A 13,756-nucleotide genomic window follows, 5' to 3' on the forward strand; every position below is an offset into this window, starting at 1 on the left:
GCTTTTTGTGCCTTTAATGGAGAGATAGGACAGTGGATAGAGTCGGAAATCAGGGGGAGAGAGAGGGCGCGCGCACACTAACCACTGCGCCACCAGCGCCCCAAAATAACTAGATTCTGATTATTTTGTTTTTTCATTTGGTTTGCAAGATAATATGGAACACTTAAAGGTTTAAATGATATGCCAAGCAATCATACAAGCTGTTGTCCATTTTGTCCAGTTTAGACCAATCAATGGATTCTGAAGCCGGTGAGAGGATGGAGGTGGCGGCTCTCGGTCGGCCTTTCAGACTCGGGATGTTGTACGACTGCCGCAGTGACTTACTCGTGCCTGGTACTGTAGTACTGAAATTTAAGTTCTATAATCTTCTCCTCTCAAATCATTGAATCACTTCATCAAATACCATTCCCATTTTTGAGGCTCTAAAAGCTAATCCTTTATTGCAGTTTCTGAAAACTGACCTTGGTTTGTTCTTCTTCTTTTTCAGGAATGACCCTGTGGGACTGTGATGACCTGATGAAGCATGTTGGAAATCAATCACAAAACTGTAATGAATTTGAGATAGTTGCCTCTGAATCAATTGAGGATAAATCCTCTGCACTCGGTGTTGAAGCATCACTGAAAGCAAGTCTCCTGGGTGGACTTGTACAGGTAAATGGATCAGCGAAATACCTGAACGACAGTAAGACTTCCAAAAACCAAGCCAGAGTAACACTGAAGTACAAAGCAACTACAAAGTTCCAGGAACTATCAATGAATCATCTTGGAACAAAAAATGTGAAACATCCTTATGTTTTTGACAAAGGAATAACAACACATGTAGTCACAGCGATTCTTTATGGGGCACAAGCCTTCTTCGTCTTTGACCAAGAGGTTTCTCAAAAAGAAGATCAACAAGACATTGAGGGCAACTTGAAGTTAGACATCAAGAAAATACCTTCCCTTTCTATAGAGGGTGATGGTTCACTGAAAATGGAGGAAAAGGAAAAAGTTAGTGTTGAGAAGCTCTCCTGTAGTTTCTTTGGAGACTTTTCCCTTCAGAAAATGCCAACATCGTTTCAGGAAGCAGTGCAAGTCTACCAAAGTCTGCCTAAACTGCTGGGAGCCAATGGAGAAAACGTAGTACCAATGAAGGTCTGGCTGCTGCCTCTGACAACTTTAGATTCTTCTGCTGCTAAACTTGTACGTCAGATAAGTGAAAGTTTAGTTCAAGACTCACAGAATGTCCTGGAGGACCTCAATGAGCTGGAAATGAGGTGTAACGATGCATTGAGAACCACCACAGCAAAGCAGTTCCCACAGATCAGCGAAAAGATGAAAACTTTTCAAAGTATGTGCTCTGGTTTCAAACTGGAATTCCAACAAACATTGGCAAAGAGACTTCCATCTATCCGGGGAGGAGGAGAAGAGGAGGCTGTGCTCGCAGATGTCCTGAGGAAAATACACTCTTCTCCATTCAACAACAACAACCTGACTGAGTGGATGGATTGTAAAGAGAGAGAGATCAACACATTATTGTCTTTAACAGACACGATGAAGAACACAGAGGTTGTACCATCTCAGAATGACCTTTACAAAGAAAGTCTAAGAACAGAACATGCTGTGTGTTTTGTTTTCACCTCAATGGGAGTCGATGAACCGTACCTCTCAGCTTTGTCAAACTACTTTAGACAAACACCAGAACCAGACAACCCTCAAGATCCACATACTCAGGATGTAGAGAAGGAACAATGGTATGCTGGTAAGAGAAGTAACAGACTCCATGAGGAAAAAAGCAAAGCTCTTCAATGACTTTGCAGAGGCCAACCAGGAGAACAAGAACGTTAAGTTCTTGTCAGTCGGAATAACAAATGAGACACAGAAAGGTTCGAGCATCTACCTTTATAAAGAGGGCTTTTCTGTCACTGAGAACTTTGAGCCGCCTTCAAAGCCTGAAACAGTCACAGTAAGAGACGTAAACCACAACAGTGTGACACTGAAGATTGATCCACCAAAGTTTGGATCAGAGAGCATCACCTCCTACTCTGTTGAGTACTGTGTCAGTGGAGAGGAAGGATGGAAACAACAGATGGCATCAAAACCTGAAGAGGTCACAGTGGGTGATCTGAGTCCAAACACAGAGTATAAGATCAGGTGCAGAGCAGTGACCTCTGTAGGTGTTGGACCAGCCAATCATGTCAGTGGTTCCATTAAAACCTTACCCTGCAGCCCTCCTGGAAAACCTAAAGTTATACCAAACTTAAGTGAGATATCAGTGAGCTGGAAGAAACCGGCTGAGCTTGGAAAAGGTGTCCACTACATCGTGGAGTACGCTGAAACAAACAAGAGAACAGACAAAGAGGAGGATCTCCAGTGGAAACAAATGATAACAGGAGCTGAGAAGATGATCATTTCAGGGCTTCAGTCAGAGACAGAATATGTTGTCAGGGTCAGATGTGATTGTGGTGCAGCTGGCAGAAGCAAGGAGAGCATTACTGTGAAAGTCTGCACAATAATCCTTCCTCTTGCAGATATACTCAAAATGAAAAGCAAAAGGATAAACTATGCCTCACCCTCAGTTTACAAACTGCCTCTGGAAAAAGAAGAGATGAACATAGATGGATGTCGGAGGTTTAACTTTGGCAAAGAAAACACGAGACAGAATCGCACAATAATGCTTGTGGGAGCGACCGGATCAGGAAAGTCCACTCTGATCAATGCAATGGTCAACTACATTGTTGGAGTGAACTGGGAGGATGATTTCAGATTTAAATTAATTGAAGAGGATGAGTCCAGATCCCAAGGTGAAAGTCAGACTTCTGAAGTCACTGTGTACAAAATCAACCACCAGGAAGGCTTTAAAATAGATTACTCAGTGACCATCATTGACACTCCAGACTTTGGAGACACAAGAGGCATAGAGAGAAACAGAGAGATCACAGACCAGCTGAGGAATCTCTTCTCTTCTCAGCGTGGTGTTAGTGAAATTGATGCTGTGTGTTTTGTTGCTCAGGCCTCTTTAGCTCGACTCACACCGTCTCAGAAATATGTGTTTGATTCTGGGCTCTCAATCTTTGGCAAAGACATCGCAGAAAACATCAGGGTTCTGGTGACGTTTGCTGATGACCAGCCCCCACCTGTCCTGGAGGCGATCAAGGTTGCAGACGTCCCGTGTCCTAAAACAGAAGACGGCCTGCTGATTGACTTCAAATTCAATAATTCAGCTTTGTTTGTGGAAAACAAGTCATCTGCAAAAGGCATGAGAGGAGGGGTGGGAAGCTTCAATGAGGTGTTTTGGAACATGGGGACAGAGAGCATGAAGAGGTTATTTGATGCTTTAAATCTCATGCAATCCAAAATCTTGACACTGACAAAGGAGGTCCTCGGAGAAAGATATCAGCTTGAAAAGTTGCAGGAGCAGGTTAAAGTTGGGTTAGCCAAGCTCCAGGACATAAAAAAGACAGAAGAAAAACTGAAGGAGTATAACTCACTTGGTGAGGCATGGATTGGAAAACTGAAGGTTAAACATGATAATGCGCAGGCTGAGGTGAAGGAACTAATTTTTGGATCTGCAAAGTGTCTAAACAGACTTAAAGAGATCGCACTGAGGCCAGATCCTCTCTCCTATCCAGAGTACATTGACATGCTCATTGAAGGAGAGAAATCTGAGGCCAAACCAGGCTGGCACAAGCAAGTTCAGTCCCTGATGAAAATAAGAGAACAAGCAGAGATCATAGCCAAAGTAGGCAGAGGAGAGGCCCCCCACGTCTAGATACCAGCTTTGGCTTTAATCTTGGTCAAACAGACAACAATAGCAACCAAAGAAGAACAACCTCAACCCAAGAACGCAGATTAAGAGGACTCTTTTCATTCAAGTGGACATAATGTACATATGTAATCAAACAAAACAGTATCACATGTAAACCAGGTTAAAGAGAGATTAAATCATCAAATAACATTCAGTACAAACATTACAGTACAACTGAAAGAAAGTGAATATATATATAAATATATAAAATAAACCAATAAAGATGCATACATAACTAGTGAAAAGGTCTCAGAGAAAAAGGTTTTACAGAAATTCGTAAATGTTACATTTGTTGTTAATTAAAATGAGAATTGAATTCTAGATTATCTAGATTGTTTTGTAAAGTAATACAAGGCAGAATGATATGATGATCTCATTGAAATATATTTCTTTTTATTACTCTATACAGATCATTTTGGTTTTATTAGTCCAGATGTCAGTGGTGGGCATTAACACACTTTTACTTTAGTCTTGTACTTAATTTACTTTTTTCAGTACTTTTAAAAGTCTATGCTTCAGTTTTTAGAGGTGTTTCTATCTGCATTCATTGGGTGCTTTCAGGGACTTACAAGGGTCTGTAAATGCAATGAAAACTACTGGCTACAGCAATTTACTGATATTAGAAAATGTAATTTTTACTTTTGAATACTTAAGTACAAAGGATCTATTTAAGTGATAAATGTGTACTGTTGAAAGATCAGAAAGAGTTATGCAATTGTTGAATTTGTTTTTACCATATGTGTTCTTTTCTTTTATTATCATTTAATTCATATGTCATATAGTCATAACTACTTTCTTTGCTTTTACATATCCTGTCAATCATCCGTGGTGCCTATGCACCTGTGAGGTCAGGATAAGTGTGCCATACTTTGAGCTAAAACCACATATGAACTTGGTGTCACCTGTGGATGTATCACGCTTCTGTGAATCTGCATTGTTGAGGTTTTACAGAATCTTGGAAAAAAGAGACAGTTTGGCTATAAAAACACTGGAAAAGCTGATCGAGGCTCTTTTTCACTTTTTCTAAAGGGCTCCACGTCACTCTGACTTTTAAATCCCCGTTTTGGGACTTAGTCTCTGAGACCGAGATCTTTTAAAACCTCAAGTGTCTACACGCTTGGATTTTAAACTTTTGATTTTGTATTTTACTTTTTTATATTTTTACTTTTACTTGATTTGTATTTTGAAGTTTTTTCAATAAATTTTCTGAAACTTTATGAAACCATTTTTCTGACTGAAGTCATTCACACCACAAAGACCTGAGCCTCTCTTAAGGACGCCGCGTGAACCTCGGGAGGTAAGCTTGAGCAGTCACACCACGGCACACTTCTACTGACTTTTACTACACACCTCATACACACCTAGCATCCGAGTGAGGAGAGTTGCAGTTATTCCATCTCCAGGGGTGAGAGCCTCCGGGGGCTAATCTAGAGTCCTGAATCAAGGATTATACTTGAATCTAATTATTCTAGAAATGAATGTTAGGCAGATAATCCTAGAGCTATGTGGTTATATTAGTCTTCTTCTCTCGACAGGGTGTTAGCGGAGTAATTTTACATAGCTCCAGCTACTAGGAAAGAGGAGACTAGCGGCTGGTAGGGAGCGAGCCCTCACATAGTTCTAGGGAAGAGGAGACTAGCGGCTGGTAGGGAGCGAGCCCTCACATAGTACTAGGGAAGAGGAGACTAGCGGCTGGTAGGGAGCGAGCCCTCACATAGTTCTAGGGAAGAGGAGACTAGCGGCTGGTAGGGAGCGAGCCCTCACATAGTACTAGGAAAGAGGAGACTAGCGGCTGGTAGGGAGCGAGCCCTCACATAGTTCTAGGAAAGAGGAGACTAGTTAACTAATGGGTGGTGAGCTTCCGTTAGCTATAGTAAAGTTATTCACCTCTTTGTGCATGTCCAGGACATGTAACAGTACACATAGGATAAATGTCTGAATTATAAAAGGTATAAGTGGTAAAATGAAGAGCCGTTTGGGAGCTGAAAGAGGCTCTTCATGCTGAGCTGAGCCAAATGATCTGGCTCACTGAAAAGAACCGGAGATCCCATCAGAACAAATTACGTCTTTAAGGTTTAGAAAATAAACACAGTGAGCAGCTTGAAAAAAAACGAGACTCAAGGGCCGAGTACGATATCACTCCCTCATTCCCTCCTCACTATTTAGTGAGTTATAAGTAGAGGACTACATCGTGCACTCACTCTGCAGAATTAAAAAACATTTCTCACACTACTCGCTCACTCACCGGCGGCTGACAGTGACGTGGTGTCATGTGACTTGTTGGAAAATTGGAACCGGGGGTGCGTTCGAATTGTCCCTCCTTATCTCCTTTCACTATCCACTTTACCTTAAAGTCATGAGGTTAAGGAAAGATGTTAGGAGAATTCATAAAGGACTTAGGGAAAGGCGATCTCGTTGCTCTGACAATCCGACCACATTTCCACTAGGCCACGTCATTAAATGTGACAGGCCAGCGGAGGTTAATGGCGTGGGTGGCTATCAGGCTAAAAGTAAGAAAAGTGAAACCATCAGCTTCCTGTCCACTCATAAATCAACATCAAAATAAATATGATTGTATGAAATTAAATGTTACATTAATGTAAGATAGACATAATGTTTTAAGCATACAAATGTACAACTGCACAAAGCATTCTTAAGTGAATGAAATATGTTGAATAAAACTTAATCTAGGTAAAAATGTCTCTTATCCCTTCATTCCTTACAGGATCTGTGTCACTTTATGATCATTGTTAATGTTTGTGAACGGTCGGATGGGCGACTCGCTTTAATTGTCCAGTGTGTTCAGCATAAATATACAGAGAATGGAAGAAGCCATCTCCCTGGCTTATTATTTTTACTATAGTATTTATTTAGTAATAAAATCTTGTTGTTGAAACAAAACGACGCTCTCTGCGTGACACATTTGATCGTCTTGTCATTCATCCATTCATTCGGGCTTCTTGTAAACCTCGGATGTGTGCACAAAGCGAGACTATGCAAGCCTGGCTTCAGTCAGCCCTGATTCATTAATGCTGGATTGTGTTCATGGAACGACTTGAGGCTTAATTGGGAGATGGAGTTAGTTTCCGCCTGACGTTTTTAAGTGAGCTTGACTTTCTTTAGCTACTTTAATGGAATACCCCCCAGGAACAGAAGAGTCAACACTCTCTTTAGACATTAAACCTCAGACAAAATGTTCACAAAAACTCCTCCAACGTTCTCTGTTCAGACGGTCTGTTTACTTTCTCATCAAGTCAAAACACACACAAGCTTCACAGTCTCATGGCGCCATCTAGCGTCTGTTTTAAGTATCGCCACAATAAATTATACACTTCATGTGGGTTACATATTGTTTCCTGTTGTTGACAAAGGTTGCATGTTCCTGTTGGATGTTTCCCGATCATGAATAATATATTATTCAATCCCATGTGCCCAAAACCTTATCTTGATATTATTGTTTCATTTCATCTTATCAGTTTTCCACCTTCCTGTTCTCTCTTCTTCCCTCTTCTTCTGTCACCTTTCCTTCACCTTTTGTCTGATTGCGGTCTTGATTTCTGTTTTACTGTATGTTACTGTAATTTCTCTTTGTGACTTCCTTTGCACAGTTTTGTTTCCTATACTCCATTGTGAGCTCATCTCCATATAAATATTACTGTCAGTCCCTTCATTTCTATTCTAACCTCTAATCAGAGCAGCAGCCCCAACTAGTGGCGGGTGGTGACACAACATCTGACAGCTTTGGTGCGCTTGACAAAGTGGAAGAAAAAAAAAAGCAACAATTTTGCAACTTCACCCCTGAATCACACTGAGTCCACCGAACTTCATCTGAGAATGCGACCTAAGATGTACTCACCTGGGAGACATTGGGCCCCCTCTGGAGAACAGTGCACCAAACAGTGTGGGCTCAGTTTGTCCAGTCAGACACCACCAGCAGATGAACAGCAGGGGGCGCCACCTGCCTTCACAACACCAGAGCAAACACCAACACAGCTCACCGCACAGAGACAAACGATCAAGTGTTGATATCAACCTTCATTAAATGTTACTTTCTGTTTTGAGGGAACGTGTTGATTTAAAACCATCTTGGATCAGAGAGCTGCTGCAGGATCACATCGACACTTCATGACATTTTCAATTCAGACCAACTGAAGAAGAAATAAAACACCATTTTCTGACTCTTTAACTTTATAAAGGCGGTTTTGACTTCTCTCTCTACATCCATCCTACATTGGAAATAAACACAAGTTAGTGGTTCCCCTAATGAGAGGCCATATGGCCTTTAGTCGACCACACAACCAAAACAGAACCGCCACCTTCAACAGACCCAGGCTGGGTTCATGCGAGCTCCAGGTACCCTCCCCACTAAGTGACTCCTTGTGGCCCCCACAACTCAACCGTGTTGACCCATGGGCAAAAATCTCCCTTCACTTGTCTTTCATCCAATTAGTCCCAAGACACCTGGGGACGGCCAGACAGTGAGCTCCACCATCCCAGAGTCCCCCCCTTACTCCCCCACTATGGGCGGTTCTAGGCAGGGGCCAACAGGGGCCAGTGCCCATGTGACACTGAGCTTGGTCCCCCCCCTGTGGCCACCCCTCCATAAGGCAGAGCCCCCCTAATAACACATACTGAAACAAATATAAATCATGGTATTTTATGATGTGCACTTTTATTTAGCATAACATATATTTTTAAAGCGATCATCTTTGTGTATTTTTCACCTGGTTTAATGTTCCCCTCTGACAAAACAACTGACCCCAGTTTGGCCCCCTCAGTAAAAGTGGTCTAGAACCACCACTGCCCCCCCTCCCACCCCCCTGCGTGCTGCAGAGAAGGGGTTCTTACAGTAGACAAAATCAGAACCAACAAGCTAATTAGGAAGGCCAGCTCCATCGTTGGGACTGAAATGGAAAACCTTCAGCACGTGACAGAGCCAAGAATGGTCTCAAAACTGAAGTCCATTCTGGGAAATCCTGCACACCCACTACACACCCTGGACCTGATTGAACAGAACAGGACAGGAAGTCCTTTCTCTTAACCTGTGTGCAGGACATTTGTATGAACTCATATTTATTTATAAATACACGTTTGCACACTGCAATTTGTGAATTCTAGTCTGTTTTTTAAATTGATCTTAGTATCTTTGAGGGTTTTTTTACAATGTGTTTTGGATACTACAGAGACATGCTCAAGGGGCTTTACTGAACCTGAGAGGAGAGCTGGAGAGAAATGAAACCTCCCAACAGCCAATCAGAGAGATTCATCACAGACGCCGATTCAACACGTCGAATCGGCTGGAAAAAGGCCGACAGGGGCGACGGGTAGCGACAGAGCCAGACATCTTGGTGTGTTGAGGCCTTTAAACCAAAGCAGAGGCCCAAAATGTACAAATTTTGCAACGACAGTAGGAAACCTCCCTAAGGGGGCCCCATCTGACAGCACTCACTCTCGTCGCCCTGCGGAGCGTTGGCAGCATGATTGATGTGAAAAACAAAGTTCATCAATAAAAGTCAACGAAGAAATAAGAAGAGAGGAAGCATCGTCTACGGGAGAGAAAAGAGAAACAGGAAGAAAGAGGACGAGGAGTAAACGTCGGGACGCTGGTTTTGACGGCCCCCCCAGTTGATTTTTGCCAAGGGCCACAGCAGACTCTAGAGCGCCCCTGCAGTGAAAGTCTAACAAACAGCTGAACAGTTTTCTGTATGGAGAAGAGGTTTCTCTCCGTCTTTGTTTACCGACTGATTCACTGATAAGACTTTAAAGTTTCTCTCTTTTATCTGAAGGAGATTCATTCAATCAAAGTGTCTTTTGTTCCAGTAATTATCTTCAGTGTGAGGTTTTGATTGGCTCTCTTACGAACAAGTGAACTGTAGTTAAAAGATGATTTGGTTATTGAATGTTTCTTATTATTGTGACGTCGGGGTTATTTTCGGTTTGATGGGACTTGTTACACATTACTTCACAGGGTTGAAAACGTTATATGATCAAGTTGTGAGTTTGTTGGATGTTCCTGGAGTTTTTCTGGAGTTTGGTCTGGGGGGGGGGGGGGCTGACACGGAAGTGGCCGGAGTGGCCCCTGCGCCGCACACATGCGCAGTAGCACACTGGGTGTAGTCTGGAGTGTCGTCTTTTCCTGCTGGAGTTTGTGCATGGCGGAGGACACAAAGAGCTGAGGCCGAGCACAGACCCCTCACAGCAGCAGAAGCATACCGGGAACAGAGCTCTGGACGCGGCCTGGAGCGAAGACAATCTGCCGCTGCTGAAACCCTCCCGCTGCGCTCACTGCACCGTGAGAGTCCCGGGGATCCGCCGGTAACCGGACGGTCAGAGCAAACTTTGGAAAAGTTGAGGGAGAGTTCGTGTCGGAGCTGCGCACACAGTTTCTTCTGGAGAGGGAGCACGGAGAGGAGAGAAAAAAAATGCCGAGTATGATCCGGGCTCTGGTGGCCCTGAGCTGGGTGGCGGTGTGCGTCCGCGCCGCCATGGACGAGTGTTCGGACGAGCAGGGCTCCCCGCAGCGCTGCATGCCCGAGTTCGTTAACGCCGCTTTTAACGTGACGGTGGTGGCCACCAACACCTGCGGCTCTCCGCCTGAGGAGTACTGTGTTCAGACCGGAGCCACCGGAGTCACCAAGTCGTGCCACATCTGCGACTCCCGGGACCCACGGAACCACCACAGCGCCGTGTACCTGACTGACTACAACAACCAGCAGGACACTACCTGGTGGCAGAGCCAGACCATGCTGGCCGGGATCCAGTACCCGAACTCCATCAACCTCACCCTGCACCTCGGTAAGATCCTCCAAACATCCCCTTCTTCCCCGCGCGAGAAAACCGCTGTGCCGAACCCCGTTCAGAAAACCTGCAGTTTTTGGTTTCTCGGTTTCTGGTTAGAGCAACAACATCCCTGAACAAAGTTACACACTTTTTATTGTTGTTTAAGGTCCACTTTTGTATTCGGCACACACATTGTACCCTGAACTATATTTCCTTTGAATAAATCTCCACCAGCCAACACCAGCTGTGGAAGGAAGTCATTTGAGAAGTTCATTGAGCAAATTGATATCTGGTTGTTTTTCTGTGCGCCGGATCGAGGACAGAGTCGTTAAGAGAAGATTAAAACATGCAGTTGTGACGTGTGATGAAAGCACAGTTTAACACTTGTGATTAACTTAAAACGGAGGAAATCTTCCTCGGGGTTTGGTGTGACTTCCCGTGGTATAGAGGTAAAAAGAGCTTCTGAAGTTGAACTTTTCTCCCCACATAAAGGCAACATGAAGCCGCTGAAAGAGGAGCGTCAGAGCTGTGTCTGTGCTCGTCATGTTCGGCTGATCACACCGAGCTGCTGCTGTAAATCAGTGATGTAACCTGCACAGGTCGGGAATGAGAGATTTTTGCTCCCAGCAGTGGAGCATGGAGGACATAGTTTTCATTGTTGGGGGTGGAGGAGTGTGTGGAGGAGTGTGTGGAGGAGGTGGGGGGTTGGAGCTATTTTCTGACCTGACTGTAGGGTCAGCGTGTTCCTGCAGGAACAGCAGCAGTTTGAGCTCCTTCTCCCTCACTTTGTGATTTGCTCTGTTTGTTGGGTGAGGTGTGAAGGTAGCAGCCTGGTGTCCTGGATAAGGGGGAGGGGGGTTTGGGGGGGGGGGACAGCTGGTCTCACAGCGTCTCCTGAAGGAAGTCTCATGTTCAGAATCAGTCCCAACACATCAGTGGGGCTAAATAACAGAGGAAGCAGCAGGCAGACGTCTGGTTTTCACAGTAAATATAACATCAGTGTTCATTCTGGAGCCTTTTATGCTAAGCTAACACGTGTTACGAGTCATTCTGATACTTTGAGACTAAAATAAGATGAAACTATAAATCTCATGAATCAATATCTGCTCCGATGATTGATCAAGCTGGCAGCGATGAGACAAAGAAAACCTTTTTGTAAAAATACCGCCGTCTTCTCGATATTAGAGCGTAATATTGGGGTGCAAGTCTGTGAATTCAATGCAGAACGCTGCAGGGCTGCCAGTGGAGGGCTGCCCTCCAATGCTGCGAGCGGAGAGAGTCTCTAAGAGGTTCCATCTCCTGAAATACTCATTCCTCTGACCTTGATCAAGGAAACATCTGAATTAGTTTGGACCAGAGAAGGTAGGCGGTTCCAAACGAAACGCTGATGAAATAAACTGAACGTCCATGTGGTTACGACGACAAGTTTGACTCTGATTGATGTGTTTCTCAGCCAATCAAATCCGACTTAATCTGCCCTGCCTTGCCCCCGCCCACTCCCAGCCCCGCTGTCTTAGTTTTCCTTTTAAAAATACCTGTCTATTTCTGAGCCGTGAGCGCGGAGCCTCCAGCAGCAGCACTACTGTTTTTAACAGAGCTGACATTCCTGAGAGGTTCAGTCATGCTGCTGGCTCTCTGCGCCCTCAGGTGATCCACTCTGATTATCCGCCTTCACATGGAAGTGTGTTTAATTACACGCTGACCCCCCCCCCCCCCTGCCTGCAGGCCGTGTTTTCAGCTCTGTGTTTTTCTCGCATGAATGGAGTTCCACTTCAGGTCGTCCTCACATGTCACAGAATCAGACGTCCCGCAGGAAAGACAGGATCACATTTTCTTATTTTTAAAAAGCAGCTGTCGTCTCATCCAGGAAGTGACGGCCACCAGCTGAGCGGCTTCATGTGAACGCTGTGAGGGCTCATAGCGCTCGACGGGGAAACTCTCGCTCGTGGAGAGTCAGAATACGAGATTTCAAGTTTCACATGCGAGGGTTTGAAGTTCTGAGATGAACGCTGAAAATGATGATTCATTCAGTAAACATAACGACTCGATGTGACGGATTTAAAAGATAAAACCAGGAGACAAGTCACAGTCATGAGGTGAAAAGATCAAATTAGGGGACAAATGTGGATAAAGAGTTTGTTATTGTGACACAAAGTCATAATTTGTTGACCGTGATTTGTTTATATTTTGCTGTGTTGTCCATGAGGTTCTATGGTGATGTTGTCCTCGTGTTTCTGGTCTTCTGTGTGCTCCTGTTGCAACCCAAATTTCCCCTTGTGGGACAATAAAGAATCTGAATCTGATCGAGTCGTGATGATGAGACAAAAAGTTACATGATGAAAAGTCAGAATTTGGTCCCAAAAGTTGAGACGATCGTCGCTCCCCTCGTCACCTCCTGAAACCTTTCACCACAGTACAGGAAGTTACGATCTCCGCTCCAGGATTGAAACCTTTGAACTACCCCTAAAGTTCGTACTGAATTAGGCAAAAGGGCGTTCAAGTGTTGGGGGGCTCCCTCTCCTTGGAGTCGTTTGCAGGATCCTGACACACCGAGGAGATCGTTGGTCGCCCCCCTAGTTTTTGGCGGTGTGTCCAGCACCGTCGCCACCCGTTGGCCCCAGTTGGCCTTTTCTTGGCTGATTCCACATGTTGAATTGGCGTCGGCCCCTCGCGGTTGGGCGAGGGAACTCTCTGATTGGCTGTTCAGCTAAACGAAACAGGAGAGCCAGTGCACGCGAAGAAATACTGAAGCGCCTCTTCTCTTCTTGTTCCTCTAATAAAAGACCAGGGGCTGAAAACGCCAGCGCCACTTTCTACTTGTTATCAGACTTAATTCTCCATTAGAAGTTCATATATGACGAGTGTTGAGCGACAGCGGTGAGAAAATTGTCTCCTCGTATCATAACAACGGTTCCTCCTCGTCCTCTTCTGGTTCCCCTTTTTGGAATGTTGATTACAGACTACCGCCCCCTGCTGGCACGGAGAGTTATTTCCTCTCACGCATGAGCAGAACGTACGTGGTGGTTGGCCGTCGGCTGTCAGTCTTTGCGGTGTGTTCAAGTGCAACTTTTTGGCCAAGACAAAAGTTCTTTGGCGTGTGCTCGGTGTGTCAGGGTCTGTAAGGACTTCTTAACGATCCGGAGGCGGACGTGTCTGTAGATGTTTTCACTGACTCGTATCGTCTTGTTG

At 44.6% G+C, this 13,756-nt stretch overlaps 2 protein-coding genes across 2 annotated transcripts in view; both read left to right on the forward strand.

The window, feature by feature from the left end:
- The first annotated feature begins 233 nt into the window (after window positions 1-233).
- Window positions 234-4,952, forward strand: LOC114922110 (uncharacterized). Its single transcript, XM_029282852.2, is given in 3 exon segments — window positions 234-333; window positions 488-1,749; window positions 1,751-4,952. Coding segments are annotated over 3 exon segments (3,363 nt in total). The 3' UTR covers window positions 3,752-4,952.
- A 4,961-nt stretch (window positions 4,953-9,913) lies between these two features.
- Window positions 9,914-13,756, forward strand: part of lamc1 (laminin, gamma 1) — a 36,659-nt gene continuing 32,816 nt past the window's right edge. The window contains 1 exon segment of the mRNA XM_065953468.1: window positions 9,914-10,582. Coding sequence (XP_065809540.1) covers window positions 10,210-10,582 — 373 coding nt within the window. The 5' untranslated portion in view covers window positions 9,914-10,209.

This window comes from Labrus bergylta, chromosome 4 (genome assembly GCF_963930695.1).
Source record: "Labrus bergylta chromosome 4, fLabBer1.1, whole genome shotgun sequence".
NCBI lineage: Eukaryota > Metazoa > Chordata > Actinopteri > Labriformes > Labridae > Labrus > Labrus bergylta.